The following is a 15,422-nucleotide window of genomic DNA, read 5'->3' as shown; positions in this document are numbered from 1 at the left end:
ATATTGTCAGGGGCTATTTTCATGTTCTGTTCCTTGTGGTTATTTAAATGGTCAGGTATTTTGTGAATGGAAATGAATGCACACACAGAGAGGGGTGAGTATTTTGAAAGCATCAGAAAGCACCAGCTCTGCATCCTGGAAGGATGCAGTTAATCATTAAAAGAAAAAAAGGGGGGGGAATCCTCTGTGATCTTGTTGAGATTTTTGCTCAGAAAAGCTACTCCCTCCCACATTTGTCGATCCTCAAACCTCGAGAAATAGGAAGCCTCCCTCCCAAAATACACCCCACTGTACATCAGATCATTTGGAAACTCAGATGAGAAATCACAGTGTAATCCAATGGTTAGGGCTGATGGGGGATGACTACAACCCCCATCAGGCCTAACCACTGGGCATGCTGGCTTGCACTGATGGGAGGTGGGAGTCCAGCATCATTGAGAAGGCTAACCGGTTTCCCAACCCTAGACTAAGCATTAGAAACTAACTGAATTGTATGAAATATTATGCAAGGTCACAATAAACATTTAACATGACCATGACTGCAGAAGTGGTTGAACAGAGAGGCCTTCTCACCCCTTCAGCTGGAGATACTGAGAACTGAACTTGGACTTTACACTAGAATAAGTGGGACCTCTACAGTGCTCTTTCTAGAAAAAAAAGTTTTTGTTTTTTTTTAAAGACAAAAGTGTGCCGGTACTCACCATGAAGTTGTTGTAGTAAATGCCACACTTTTGACCTTTTTTAAAAAATTTTAAAAAACACAATGGTGCCAGTACTGTGTACTCTTGAGTACCCCAAGAAAAAAAAGCACTGGGCCTGTAACAAAATGTTGCAGCAGAGTGCTCAGTTCAGCACTTCAGTCAGTCAGACGTGCCCTTCTCCATATATACAGCCACGCAGTCAGTCAATGTTGCATGGCCACAAAGCATGTCTTCATTAGGTTCTTCCTCTTCTAAATATCTTCTAAATATTCTGTATACTTTGGATTTTCCCCAAATCTGCTTATACTTCCTCCTTGTGCACAAATGGTACTGTTCTGTCTACACAGGAAACCGCAATCACCTCTGAACATTGGAAAGAGAGGAAATAATGTATTTGCATAGGAGATATTGACCATACAAGAGAACGGGTGTGCTGATTCCAATCCAAGATGTGCTCTTACATCATATGAGGAGTTGCACTGGCTAAGTCAGATGCAGCCTGCGGTGACATCATTTCCTGGGTGAATTTGGGACACAAGCTGTACAGAATCGGAAAGGGGGGCAGTTGGTCGTTCCTGGATTAAGATATTAGACACACCCTGAGCATTAGGATGGGTGCTTTGAATGTATTACCTAGATATCAAACGAATGGCAAACCAAACTATTTGATTATTTAGAACTGGCAAAAATGACACAGAAAATAAGAAATCAAAAAGACATAAAGTTTAATAAAGAATGGAATAAATTTATGACATATATGGAAACAGAGGTAAAAAATCTAAAAATCACAGTAGGTATGACGTAACACTTGTGACGTAAAGAGTCTTTTGAGGAAAAGAAACTGCAGATAAAAAATCATATAATATATTCTGAAACCGAGATGAAGGGAAGTCAATTAATGTTGTGTGTTATTTAGTTATTTAGTTAATGTAAGTTAATTAGTTGGTGTTTTATGTTAGGAGATGTTTTTTCTTTTGTTTTTTTTATTATTATTTCTTTTATTTATGTACTCCTTTTTTGTATGTATGTGTTATGTATGTTTATTTTTTCACCTGTTTTAATGTTGGATGTAGCAAAATGAATTAAAATCAATAAAAAAAATAAAAAAAAAGATATCAACATCCTCGTACCTAGATGTTGCTGTCTTCTAGGACAGTGCATATTATTATTATTATTATTATTATTATTATTATTATTATTAGAATTTATATACTGCCCTTAGGGTCTTATGGTGGTTCGTAAACTCCCCCTGCATGGACCCCTTCAAAATTGCAAACAGTTTTGGCGGGCCACATAACAATCTTTTTCTCCCTGTTGTAACAATTGTAACACACTGTGTAAGATGCTGTGTTATTTTTAACTGCTTCTTTTATTTCTTATATTGTATGTTGTATTACACTGTGAACTCCATAGTGTTCAAATTGTAAGTGTTCCTTACATACACTCCTCCTGGATGAAGCTCATCCATAGGCCACTTGGGAATCCCCGTTCTAGGAATCTGCTTATTTGAAGGAAGAGAGGAAGGAGAAAATGCTTCGTTCGTGCTCTTTCAGTGACAGAACATGCGCATGTCAAATTCCTTTAAATCTCCATGCTGATTATGTTCACAAAGAGAGATAATTGTGATGAATTATATTAGCTTCCTAAATCGACAATCTTTGCTCTAAAATGATCTGAGTTCCCCCACCATCACCACCACCACATAAAAATAAAAATCTGTAATGATTTCCAACCCACGTATTTCATTTCTCGTTCCTTTTCTCCTCCTCTGCCCCGTCTGAAAATTAAGCCACTGGCTGACTGTCCAGACAGTTTCCCCAGTGCTTGGAATTGTCATTCTGTGCATGCAACCTCAGAATCAGGTGTTACAGGAAGAGCACTTTGGTGTCCCTTTTGTCCTGTCTGATTACTGGCTGCACACATTAATCCCCAAGGATGCCATGGCAACTGAGCAGACGCCTTTCGGGTGCCCTGGTAGTGAGACTCGGCCGGGGTGTGCGAGATTGTTTAGGAAGTGATGGGGCCGGTGCTGCTATTTTGGGTGACAGGGTCAGCCGGGGCCTCGCTAAGCTCAGCGGCAGAACAATGCTGACTGACAAAGCAGCCATTAATCTGCTCGATGGCTTGCTCTGCCCAGCTAGACTGGGGGTCGTGGCCATGGTTACCGAGACTATGGGGCTCTTATTTCTCACTGGGCTCTCGACAGTGCGCGGAAGGGGCAGACACAAAACCCACCCCCAAATAATTCTTAAAGCAGATTGTTGAGGAAGCGATGAAATGAGGGCTTGCTTTTTGCCTCTGGGTACTACCAGATTGGTACCAGGGTACTACCTGGGTGGTACCAGATTGTGATAAACTGGGTGGTCTTTTGAGGGAGACTGACTGAAGGACCACAGTAGGCAGGGATACAGTGGTACCTCAGGTTACAGACGCTTCAGGTTTACAGACACTTCAGGTTACAGACTCCGCTAACCCAGAAATAGTACCTCGGGTTAAGAACTTTGCTTCAGGATGAGAACAGAAATCGCGCGGCGGCAGCAGGAGGCCCCATTAGCTAAAGTGGTACCTCAGGTTAAGAACAGTTTCAGGTTATGAATGGACTTCCAGAACGAATTAAGTTCTTAACCCGAGGTACCACTGTATAGCCATGGGTTCGGGGTCTTGGTCCCCTTCCTGGACTTTTCTGTTTCTGGATTTTAAAATTTATTCTTAATCATTTTCATAAAAAAATAATATCTCCCAGCATCTCATCTCACTGGATTGTGAAATGCCAAACTAAATGCCTCATACTTTGACAACCTTGAACACTTTATGCAGGAACACAGAGCCCTGAGTCTTGTGATGCCATATTGCTCCTGTTTTGGGTAAGAAGTCAAAGAGTATATGATCAATAAATTGCCAATATTATGACATTTTTAGCCTGCCATATCGAGGAGCGCACAATTCCTTGGGATGACCAACAGACCACCTTTCATCTTGTGCAAGTGCTCTGAAGATGGTTGCTGTAGGAAAACAGAGCACTAGACTAGATTTACAGCAAATTATTTTCCATCTCCTTATTATGCCTTGTGCATTGCTCAAGGAGCTGCAGGAGAGAAAACTGAATGGACAAGGAAGTGGCAAAATGCCCAGGACATAAGCGGCATATGAGTCACTTCCATCGCACCCATATTTTGCTACAGCATAGCATGCCAATGTTAGCAGAGTGCTATTAACAAAGGCAGAAGCCAAGCTCATGGGGAGGGGAGCGAGGATGTAGTGGAAAATATACATCTGGCCTGTGCTTGGAAATGCCTCCAAATTTCTCGAATCTCATTGTACTGATGGAGCACCAGTTGCCACTGCTTTCAGATAAACTACTATGGCTGTAGCACAACCTAAGGAACGTCCTTTGACGTTTTGGGAAGAGGAGGCACAAACCATCAAAGCAGGATGTGTGTTTATGTGTGTGCATTTGTGACACTGCTCACTCAGAATTTTGATACTGTGGATGGGGCCATGGCTATCCCAAAAGAACAGTGTTTTGCAGTTGCTTCTTACGCTGAAAGAGGAAATACCTTTGCTCTTGCCCTACAGCAAGCACAAAAGTTGAAGAAGTGATGGAGGGAGAAAGAGAGAGCATCTGTGGAAAAAGGAAGGCCAGAAGTTCAGTTCAGTGCCTGCCTATAAGGTTGATTCAGTTGGCAGGCAATAGAGACTGGACCTTTTATGTGGTGGCCCCCAGAGAATGGAACACCTGCTCTACAGAAGAGTAGATGGACCTCAACTCTTATTTTTATTTAGTTATTACATTTATATACTACCTTTATCTTCCAAGGATTTCAGGGTGATGTACATGGTTCTCCTCTTCCTCATTTCATCCTCAGAACCCTGTGAGGTAGGACATGCTAAGAGATGGTGACTGGCCCAAGGATTCCCCAGTGATCTTCATGACCCAGTGGGGATTTGAATCCTGGTCTCGAAGGTCCCAGTCTGACACTAACCACAATGGTGTGACCTCACTTTCATATGGATAAAACAACAAAAAAGAAAACCAACACGTTATGGAAGTCTCCGTTCTAACTAACAGGTAGCCTCTCTCTTTAAATACTTCTACTGTTGCTGTTTAAATCAATCAGTTGTTTTGAATTATATTGCATTTTTATATGACAGCTAAAAAAAAGGGATGCGGGTGGCGCTGTGGGACTAGGACTTGCCAATCAGAAGGTCGGCGGTTCGAATCCCCGCGACGGGGTGAGCTCCCGTTGCTCGGTCCCTGCTCCTGCCAACCTAGCAGTTCGAAAGCACGTCAAAGTGCAAGTAGATAAATAGGTACCGCTCCGGCGGGAAGGTAAACGGCGTTTCCGTGCGCTGCTCTGGTTTGCCAGAAGCAGCTTAGTCATGCTGGCCACATGACCCGGAAGCTGTACGCCGGCTCCCTCGGCCAATAAAGCGAGATGAGCGCCCGCAACCCCAAAGTCGGCCACGACTGGACCTAATGGTCAGGGGTCCCTTTACCTTTATACCTAAAAAAAGAAATCAGTGGTGCATAAACACCGGACATTGAAGGCACGTGACTCCCCCCCCCAAAGAATTCTGGGAAGCAGATTTTGCTAAGGATGCTGGGAATTGCAGCTTGTTGAGGGGTAAACTACAGTTCCCAGGATTCTTCAGAGGAAGCCATGTGCTTTAAATATATAGTATGTACAGTTCAAGAAAGAGGCAGCCGGAGAAGGATTGTGTGGTCACAGTTGCCAGCATAGAAGTCAGAGATGGGATGGTAGCAAGAGTCACAGAAGGGAAAATTAGGAGCCCATTTGCACCCAGAGAAGAAGAGTTTATCTGAACACTGACCTCAAATAGACAAGGTTGTGACCATTCAGAATATCAAAAGGTGGTTCACTAAATATACAGTGGTACCTCAGGTTAAGAACTTAATTTGTTCCGGAGGTCCTTTCTTAACCTGAAACTATTCTTAACCTGAAGCACCACTTTAGCTAATGGGGCCTCCCGCTACCGCCACGCCGCCTGAGCACGATTTCTGTTCTCATCCTGAAGCAAAGTTCTTAACCCGAGGTATTATTTCTGGGTTAGTGAAGTTTGTAACCTGAAGCGTATTGTAACCTGAGGTACCACTGTATATAATTTCCGGGGTGGGGGGCAGGTTATCTCACAGAGAAAAGGGAAATAAGGCAGTCTAGATTCAAGCCCAGAGTTCATCCCGGGACAGGAGATTTGGGTATCCAAATCACTTGTTTGTGGTTGAGGGGGAGAGCAAAGAATAAATGAGAGAGGGAAGGATAGACTGAAAACAGGAAAGGTTACAGGAGGGGTGTGAAAACTGGTGTATCTGATGTAGACGGCATTCTGGATTTCCACTCAAACCAGCCCAACAGGTAAGTAACGCAATTAATGAAGCAATGGTAGCACCTTTGAGACATACCATCTTCTTGCAGAGGGCCTGACGGAGACTGAGGCTTCTCTCGAAGGACAGCTCAGAAAGACTTAATGCAAAAAGGTGCCCCCTTCTGCCCCCACTAATAAAAATAGCCTGGACTGTGTGACTCACGACTACAATTTCATCCCAGATGTTTGAGCCCCCACAATTGAGGAGCACCGCTCTCCCTCTCCGCCCCCGCCGGATTATGCCATTTCATCCCTTTAAGAGGATTGCTGCAGAGCCGGTGTCAGGAAGCCTCGCAACATACATGATTTCACGGCCGCCTCCTGCAAAGGCTCATTAGGCCCTGGCCCCAGCTGAGCGGGAGGGCAGAAGCCTCCCGAGGGGACGTGTCACTCATTGACCAATGCATCTTTAAACTGGGGGTGGGATGGGGAGAGACAGCATAGCCCAGAGTACGTATTTTGCAAGAGAAGGTTTCCAGGTTCGTTCTGCAAGAGCTCCAGCTACAAAGGAACAGGTTGTCGCAAGTGATTTATTATGTTGTTTATAAATCCATCCTCAATGCAAAATTTCAGGGTGGCTACAAGTCAAGAGCAGACGAAAACAATAAATAATCTTAAAGCAGAAGATTCCAGTATATCTGAAGGTGCGTCTCCACCCCCATCGTTCTGCCCGGACACTGAGGTCCAGCGCCAAGGGCCTTCTGGCAGTTCCCTCACTGAGAAAAACGAGGTTACAGGGAACCAGGCAGAGGGCCTTCTCAAAAGTGGTGCCCGCCCTGTGGAACGCCCTCCCATCAGATGTCAAGGAAATAAACCATTTGACTTTTAGAAGACATCTGAAAGCAGCCCTGTTTAGGGAAGTTTTTAATGTTTGATGTTCTATCATGTTTTTCATATTCTGTTGGGAGCCGCCCAGAGTGGCTGGGGAAACCCAGCCAGATGGGCAGGGTATGAATAAATACATAAACAACAATAACAACGATGATGATGATGATTGAAGTGTGCCATTAAGTTACCAGAAAGCTACGCACAGTGGCTCAGTGGCTATGTTCCACCTCTGCAGAATGCCCGTTTCTGGAAATCAAAAGCAGGGAAGAGAGCTGCTGTGCTCAGGTCCCGCCTTGAAGATTTCCCATAGGCATATAGATGACCTCTGTGAGAGTAGGATGCTTGGCTAGATGATCCAGTGGGTTCTTCTTCTGCCATTTAAGATACCTAGAAGGTGGGTTCAACAGACACTCATACAATGACTTTTCGACTGGCAAGCCCAAGAGGCTCAGTGGTTTAGACCACAGCACCACCCACGGTTCAAATCCCCACGAAGGAGTGAGCTCCCATTGCTCTGCCCCAGCTTCTGTAAGCACACCAGTGCAAGTAGATAAATAGGTACCGCTGTGGCGAGGTTAACAGTGTTTCCGTGCACTCTGGCTTCCGTCACAGTATTCCGTTGTGCCAGAAGTGGTTTAGTCATGATCTGGCCACATGATCTGGAAAGTTGTCTGTGGACAAACGCCGGCTCCCTTGGCCTGAAAGCAAGATGAGTGCTGCAACTCCATAGTCGTCTTTGATGGACTTAACGTTCCAGGGGTCCTTTACCTTTTATACAGATGAATGCTGGGTGCAATGGGCTTGCCGAGTCAGTAGAAGTATAACATGGTTGTTAATGTAGGAGAAGGACCAGGGAGATTCAGGGTCAAAGCTCCACTCATCCACAGAACTCACCCCGTGACCATGGACTAGTCACTACTTTTCAGGGTTGCGTGAGGACAAAATGAGATGGGGACCATGTAAATCACCTTGAATTTTTGGAGGAAAGGTGGGATAAATAAACAAACTAACGGAAATGCAAAAATAAATAAAATACAGAGGCACCTAAAAATAAAGTATGCTTTTCAAGTTCATAACTGATTTTTACTCCTACAGTATGCAATGATGGACTACCGTTAATTAAGTTTGCAATCCTATTCTAGGAGTGAGGCCCCAATTTACTCAGCAGGAGTTACTTCTGAAGAAACATGGTTAGAGTTGCACTGTAGTTACCGTATTTTTTGCTCTATAAGATGCACCAGACCACAAGACACACCTAGTTTTTGGAGGAGGAAAACAAGGGAAAAAAATATTCTGAATCCCAGAAGCCAGAACAGCAAGAGGGATCGCTGCACAGCGAAAGCAGTGGTCCCTCTTGCTGTTCTGGCTTCTGGAATAGATGCGCAGCGTGCATTCGCTCCATAAGACGCACACACATTTCCCCTTACTTCTTAGGAGGGAAAAAGTGAGTCTTATAGAGCAAAAAATACAGTAAGTCCTTCATTGGTCAACAGCCCTCAAAATAAGCCCACGCTTCCAGGTCAGAAGACGTCCACTGTAAATGCAGGCTAGATACTACCGTGTAAGGAAAACAATGGGCAGTTGTCAGGATTGGCCCATGCAGTGTAATGCCTACGTGCCCCTGAGCTGTCCTCACTCTAGGGAACCTGGAACAAGTAAGAGATTACTGCTCCCCCTCGGGGAAACATTACTAAATCTTTCCAAATAGCATTAAATATGCTTCAGAAGCAAGGGGGAAAAGCTTGTGTGGAGATGCACATCCCAAGCCAGCTATATTTTAAGACAAATGATCCCTCAGCTGGTGGCAGAGGGTCCCAGGGGAGACAAGCTAAAGGAATGGGGTAGAGTGGAAATGAATTTGAGGTCCAGACTGCAATCCGATTATCCATCTCGTGTCTCTGCCACTGTCCCCACTGTGACTGCCTGACCCGGTTAACTCGATCCTGCATCACAGCTGCTACCAACCCCATGCACAACCTTTTTTCTTTGTAACCAACTGGTCCACTCTCTGAAGGAAAAAATATTGCATTCTGGCTATCAGCAAGAGGTCTCGTGTATGATCAACATGCCAGAAGGCAAACAGCTTCCCCAGATCTATGTTTTGAGGTCAAGGGAAGTCCAGGCAGTCTTTGGGGGCAAAGAATAAGAGGAACATATAAGCAGACAACACTCACAGAGGATTTGCTTTAGGCAACCTGGTACAGTGGTACCTCAGGTTACAGACGCTTCAGGTTACAGACTCCACTAACCCAGAAATAGTACCTCGGGTTAAGAACTTTGCTTCAGGATGAGAACAGAAATCGTGTGGCGGCGGCGCAACAGCAGCGGGAGGCCCCATTAGCTAAAGTGGTACCTCAGGTCAAGAACGGATCTCCAGAACAAATTAAGTTCTTATCCCAAGGTACCACTGTACTCTCCAAATGTTCTGGACTGCAACTTCTGTCAGCCCCTTCATGCCATAGCTAATGGTCAGCAGTGATGGAAGCTGTAGTCCAAATATCTGAAGGGACAGCAGGTTGCGGAAGGATGCTTTGAACTATCGCCTAGTGAAGTGATTTTTCCAGCCAACATGGCTGTTAGTATTGAAAATATATCTAATTTGCATTTGGATTCTGGACCACCTTACAATAAGCGAACTTAATTGCATGTGTTTATTGGGAAGGGGGGAGAAAAAGATCTAAATGCAAGCAAAGTTACTTTGTGACAAGTACCATTTGCACCGGTGGGTTAGGAATCCAGTGCATGGCAGACCCATTCACAATATAAGATTCTTTGGGAATTCTATCACAAGGAGAATGCTTACACACAATGCTATGTTTAGGGTATGTAAAAATGGGGAGAATCAATGGTTTGATTTGCCTGTCCTTACACAAAGTAACCCCACTGTTTGTTATACGGTGGCTTGATCTTGTAGCAGAACAATGTGAAGAGCCTGTTCAGAGAAGTACTTAAGCGGGATGAAGCAATTACAGTGGGACGATTCCTCTAATTGACAGAAACCAAGACTAGACTCCAGAAAGCCAAAGATAATTAATGGCGGACACACTGCACCCCAATGTATTACAGTATTAACATGATATTACCATAATGGGTCTAATTACAGGTGGAGATGAATCAGCGTACAGAGGGAGGTTCAAAAAGTATTTACATGGTGCCTAGAGAATAAAAGGTAAAGGTAAGGGGACCCCTGACCATTAGGTCCAGTCACAGATGACTCTGGGGTTGCGGCGCTCATCTCGCTTTACTGGCTGAGGGAGCCAGCGTACAGCTTCCAGGTCATGTTGCCAGCATGACTAAGCCGCTTCTGGCGAACCAGAGCAGCGCATGGAAACGCTGCTTACCTTCCCACCAGAGCGGTACCTATTTATCTACTTGCACTTTGACGTGCTTTTGAACTGCTAGGTTGGCAGGAGCAGGGACTGAGCAACGGGAGCTTACTCCGTTGCGGGGATTCGAACTGCCGACCTTCTGAACAGCAAGTCCTAGGCTCTGTGGTTTAACCCACAGCACCACCCGCGTCTCTTGCCTAGAGAATAACTTGCACCTAAATATTAGCAAGACAAAGGAGATGGTGTTGGACTTTTGGAGGAAGAGAGGGGAACTAGCCCTGTTGTATATCGGGGATGTTGTGTGGAGAGAGTCTCTTCCTTTAAATTCCTGGGAGTTTACCTTAGTGAAGACCTCACTTGGAAAAACAATATAACTCAGGTGGTTAGGAAGGCCCAACAGAGACTCTATTTCCTCAGGGTCTTGCAAAAGAACAACATTAAACAACAATTGATGACCTCCTTCTACCAGTCCACAATAGAAAGTGTCCTCTCATATTGTATCACAGTGAGGTACGTTGGATTGACAGCTACCGACGGAAAGTCTTTACAGAGGGTGATGAACACAGCACATGATATCACGGGCTGTCCCCTGAGTCCACTAGATGACATCGCAAGGGACTGATGCCTTAGAATACAGTGGTGCCCCGCAAGACGAACGCCTCGCAAGACGAAAAACCCGCTAGACGAAAGGGTTTTCCGTTTTGGAGGCGCTTTGCAAAACGAATTTCCCTATGGGCTTCCTTCGCAAGACGAAAGCCCATAGGGAAATCTCCAGGACAGCGGGGAAGCGCAGCGCGTCTTCCCCACTGTCCTCGGACCTCCTCCGAAGACTGGCGGTGGGGCGGAGAGACCTCCTCCCGCCGCCAGCCTTTGGAAGGCTGCTCCGAAGGCTGGCGGTGGGGCGTAGAGACCTCCTCCCGCCGGCAGCCTTCGGAAGGCTCCTCCGAAGGCTGGCGGTGGGGCGGAGAGACCTTCTCCCCGCGCCAGCCTTCGGATGGCTGTCCTGAAGACTTGCGGTGGGAGGAGGGTTTTCCTTCCCACCGCCAACATTCAGAATGCTGTTCTGAATGTTGGCGGTGGGGAGGAAAAACCCTCCTCCCACCGCAAGCCCCGGGAACAGAGGAGAAGCGCTGCGCGCCTTCCCCTCTGTTCCCGTACCTGTCCTGAAGGCTTGCGGTGGGGAGAAAAGCCCTTCTCCGCACCGCCAGCCTGGCAAGCGGTCTCCATAGGAACACATTAATTGATTTTCAATGCATTCCTATGGGAAACCGTGCTTCGCAAGACGAAAAACTCGCAAGAAGAAAAAACTTGCGGAACGAATTAATTTCGTCTTGCGAGGCACCACTGTAGTGAGAAAATTTCTCAGGGATGATTCACACCCCGGCCCGCACCTCTTTAATCTTCTACCCTCAGGCAGAAGATATAGAAGTATAATCAGTCACACCAACAGGCTAAAAAACAGTTTCTATCCGTGGGCTGTTAGGCTGCTGAACAGAAAATAATATAGCGCAACTGACTTTCGGGGTTGGTGTGTTGTGCAACAAGCACACAGAGTGCAATGAGACTGAGTGTTTGGGGGGGGGAGGGAGGCTTGGTTAATTTCATTGTACACAGTTTGTACATCGACAATAAAGGTATTATTATTAGATACTCGGTTGAGGACATGGATAACTCAAGACCAAAGCCCTTCTTTGACCTTGGAAAGGGCAGGGAGCAAACCGCACATGAAACAAACACACACCATTCACTGGAGTAATTTAAATCACTTCATTTTATTATTATTATTATTATTATTATTATTATTATTCAGATCATCCTGATACAAGTCACAAGCTTTTCCCCACTCCCAAATCTTCATGCACGGCAGAAGGCTGGCAAAAAGGAGGAAATGAACAGGAGATGCAGTGAACAGCAGCAACCAAAATAGCAATGATGCTCCAGCATGATGATTAGCAATTCTAATAAGAATCAACTCTAAAGAATTCTCTGTGAAGCCATGGCTCGCCTGCTGCAAACATCCCAAAGGGAACATGTCTTAATTGTTCCTGAATGGGAAAGATGGAATTAAGGGGGGGGTTAAAGTATGGTCCATTCAAAATATTCCCCAAAGCTGTCAGGGCAAAAGAGGCCCCATATTCATTCTGAAAAGATTTCCACTACATCTCGAGCCAATATGGTGCCCTCGAGGAGCTGCTAGACTACAACTCCCATCAACTCTGGCCATTGGCCATGCTGGCAGGGGCTGATGGGAGTTGCAGTCCAACAGCATCTGGAAAACACCATTTTGACTACCTGGAGTGGGGGCATAAGACAGAAATGCTGTATTAAAATGGAATGGATAGTTTAGCTTTAGCTTCTGCAGATCCAGAATGAAGAAGCATGTGGAAATTAAACAGCCACTTTCTGGAAGCTGCTCCCTATCTTTTTTTTTATAAAAAACCTGTCACTTTCTAAAATGCCACTGATTACAACTTAGTTGGGAGATCAGCAGAGAACTGCCTTAGAATCTCTTAGTTCCATAATCACCACCACATCATGCATAAAAGCAGGGGAGACAGGACTTGAACCTTGCAAGGCCATTTCTTTTACACCCTAAACAAACAGATTAACCTTTATAATACTCATTCTCGACCTCAGATACCTGCACAGGATGCATGTTTGAAGTTCCTTGAGAATCCTATCCAGGCTGCCTTGAGCAAGACAAATAACAGGAATGTAAAAAATGGCTAATTGTTTTTTTTTAAAAAAACAACATACACCTGTAGCTAGTACGTCATAAAGAGGTGATGCTCAGTGGGAGTTGGATGAAAGCCACTTATAATTCAGCACCTGAACCCAGGCATGAGTCACAAACACCCTTACTAGTTTAGTACTATTAGCTGGTGTCAGTCAGAGTGATGCACAGTGTCACGCAATTACACAGCACAAATCTGGGACACTCCTGAGTGCTCAGTTGTGTCTGAGGTTTCTTTTAGGTTCTGTTTTATATGAATATTAAAGGGGAGGGGAGGAATTAATCCAAATATTATGTATATGCAACATAAGGCTTTTTAAAAAAAATCTCAGAAAAGATAATGCAGAAATCAAGTCCCTCACATATGAACCAAACCACATAAACATGTACAGACAGAGCATTGTATTTAAAGCAATGTGCATCACAGCTGAAAGCTAGCATTGCTTGCAGGGCATTTGTCTATTACCTGCTCTAATGGTGTTTTGTCTCTGAAGCCATGTCTCAAGAAACATGGCAAGCTTTTACTTTAAAAGCAAGGGGGGAATTTTCCACACAGACAACCTAAAAGCCAGGCAACTTGGTCCTTGCACAAAGGTTAGAGTAGTTTGAGGGCACAATCTCCCATTCAGGAATGACTCCACTGGAATGGAAGGCAAGTTGCACAAGAACACTGGGGAGTGATCGCACAAAACCATTCATTTCAACAGGGCTTGCCCTGAAGCAGCTCCTAGTGGATTGGCATCTCAAAGAAAAGGGAGCGGAGAAGCCTGCAACTCGCAATCCATTTTCTCCAAAGCAGTGCTCTGGAATAACTGTGGACTGCAGGCCCAAATCACACAGACAAGTTACACAGGCTATTAAGTAAACGCAGTAGATGTTTCTTAAGATACCTCCTTATGCTATCTTAGAAGGTTGCAACACACAGAATGAAAAAATCAGTTTGCATTGGGGAGAAGGGAAGGTTAGGAATCTATTTCTGCTAAGCACTATCTTCTAAATACTCCACACTGGTGTTCAGAGCGTCTCTCTGTGTGTTTGAAGAGGGTGTGCTAAAGGGCAATTTTTCCATTTAAAAAAGTGAAGGAAAGCGTTATGCAATGTCAAGACTGATTCTCTACCTTCACTTGAAAAGTACCCATTAAGGAAAATTAAAAGGAGGGAAAGGAAAAGGTCTGCTTCACTGGGCAGGGACAGATACTGCTCCAGCAACAAGGGCACAGAGCAATGAGCACTTCACTCTTAAAAAGCCACACAATTCCACCTTGAAGAATTGGATTTGATAGGAGTTGTTCTTTCAGGTATTGCTTGCATTCTTCCTCCGGCAAAGGCCAATTATTCAATGAGTTCTACATAGTTGGCAGGGAACATCCCAAAGTGACCATCGGGACCATAACCACGCCACCAGCCCTCATCGATCATCTCAATGCTCGTGATAATGTTCTCAGGGTCAAAAGAGATCTCCGTGTCATCAGCTGAAAAGTGGGAACAGACAAGATTTCAGGAAAAAATACAACTACTTGTTTAAGGAGAGCATATAGCCCAGCAAGAGTGCATACTCAGGACCACTTTGACATGGTTTAATTATGCCTTAACTCAGGGTAGGCAACCTAAGGCCCGGGGGCCGGATGTGGCCCAATCACCTTCTCAATCCGACCCACAGACAGTCCGGGAATCAGCGTGTTTTTACATGAGTAGAATGTGTGCTTTTATTGAAAATGCATCTCTGGGTTATTTGTGGGGCCTGCCTGGTGTTTTTACATGAGTAGAATGTGTGCTTTTATTGAAAATGCATCTCCGGGTTATTTGTGGGGCACAGGAATTCATTCATATATTTTTTCAAAATATAGTCCAGCTCACCACATGGTCTGAGGGATGGTGGACCGGCCCATGGCTGAAAAAGGTTGCTGACCCCTGCCTTAACTGCTAAGAGATCCTGGGTATGTCACTTTGCTTGGCAACATTAATGCATATCTGTCTTTGCAGGGATTCTAGTGGGGGGGGGGGAGATGACATAGAATGGAACTTAACCCACCCAAACAGGAAAAGGCCTTATACCATGACAGACAACTTGTATATCTAAGCCTGGTAGTGACTGTCAATGGCCAGCAATTCTCCAGGGTCTCCTGTGAAGACCTTTCAGATCACCTGCAACCTGATCCATTTTTAACTGGAGATGCCAGAGACTGAACCTGGGAACTTCCGCCTGCAGAGCTCTACCACAGAGGTACGTTCCTTTGGCCTATCTACATCCTGAACTAGGAATGTCCATCATCCTTTAGAAAGGGGGCTGATGTCTTGGTACCAGGTTCTGCTAGAACTTTCGATACCAAAGTAAGTGCGGGCTGAGGCTTCATTTGCGAAGTAGCCCTGCAGTTAGAAAATTTATGATGCTGAAGCTAAACTGCTGTAATACTGTCAGGGAACTGCCATTGGCTCAGAGGCGAG

The 15,422-nt window shown here is 45.0% G+C and overlaps 1 protein-coding gene across 4 annotated transcripts in view; it reads right to left on the bottom strand.

Annotated features, from left to right (window-relative positions):
- Positions 1-11,996: 11,996 nt before the first annotated feature.
- The window catches only part of DBNL (drebrin like), a 35,244-nt gene continuing 31,818 nt past the window's right edge, over positions 11,997-15,422 (bottom strand). For all 4 annotated transcript variants that reach the window (XM_083588779.1, XM_083588778.1, XM_083588781.1 and 1 more), the window contains one exon: positions 11,997-14,449. In XM_083588779.1, coding sequence (XP_083444905.1) covers positions 14,310-14,449 — 140 coding nt within the window. In that variant the 3' untranslated portion in view covers positions 11,997-14,309. The remainder of the gene's footprint in view (positions 14,450-15,422) is intronic.

The sequence above is a fragment of the Podarcis filfolensis genome (assembly GCF_964270895.1).
Source record: "Podarcis filfolensis genome assembly, chromosome: 15".
Classification (NCBI taxonomy): Eukaryota; Metazoa; Chordata; class Lepidosauria; order Squamata; family Lacertidae; genus Podarcis; species Podarcis filfolensis.
The sequence above is the reverse complement of the archived record's forward strand: the minus strand, read 5'-3'. Positions and strand labels throughout refer to the sequence as shown.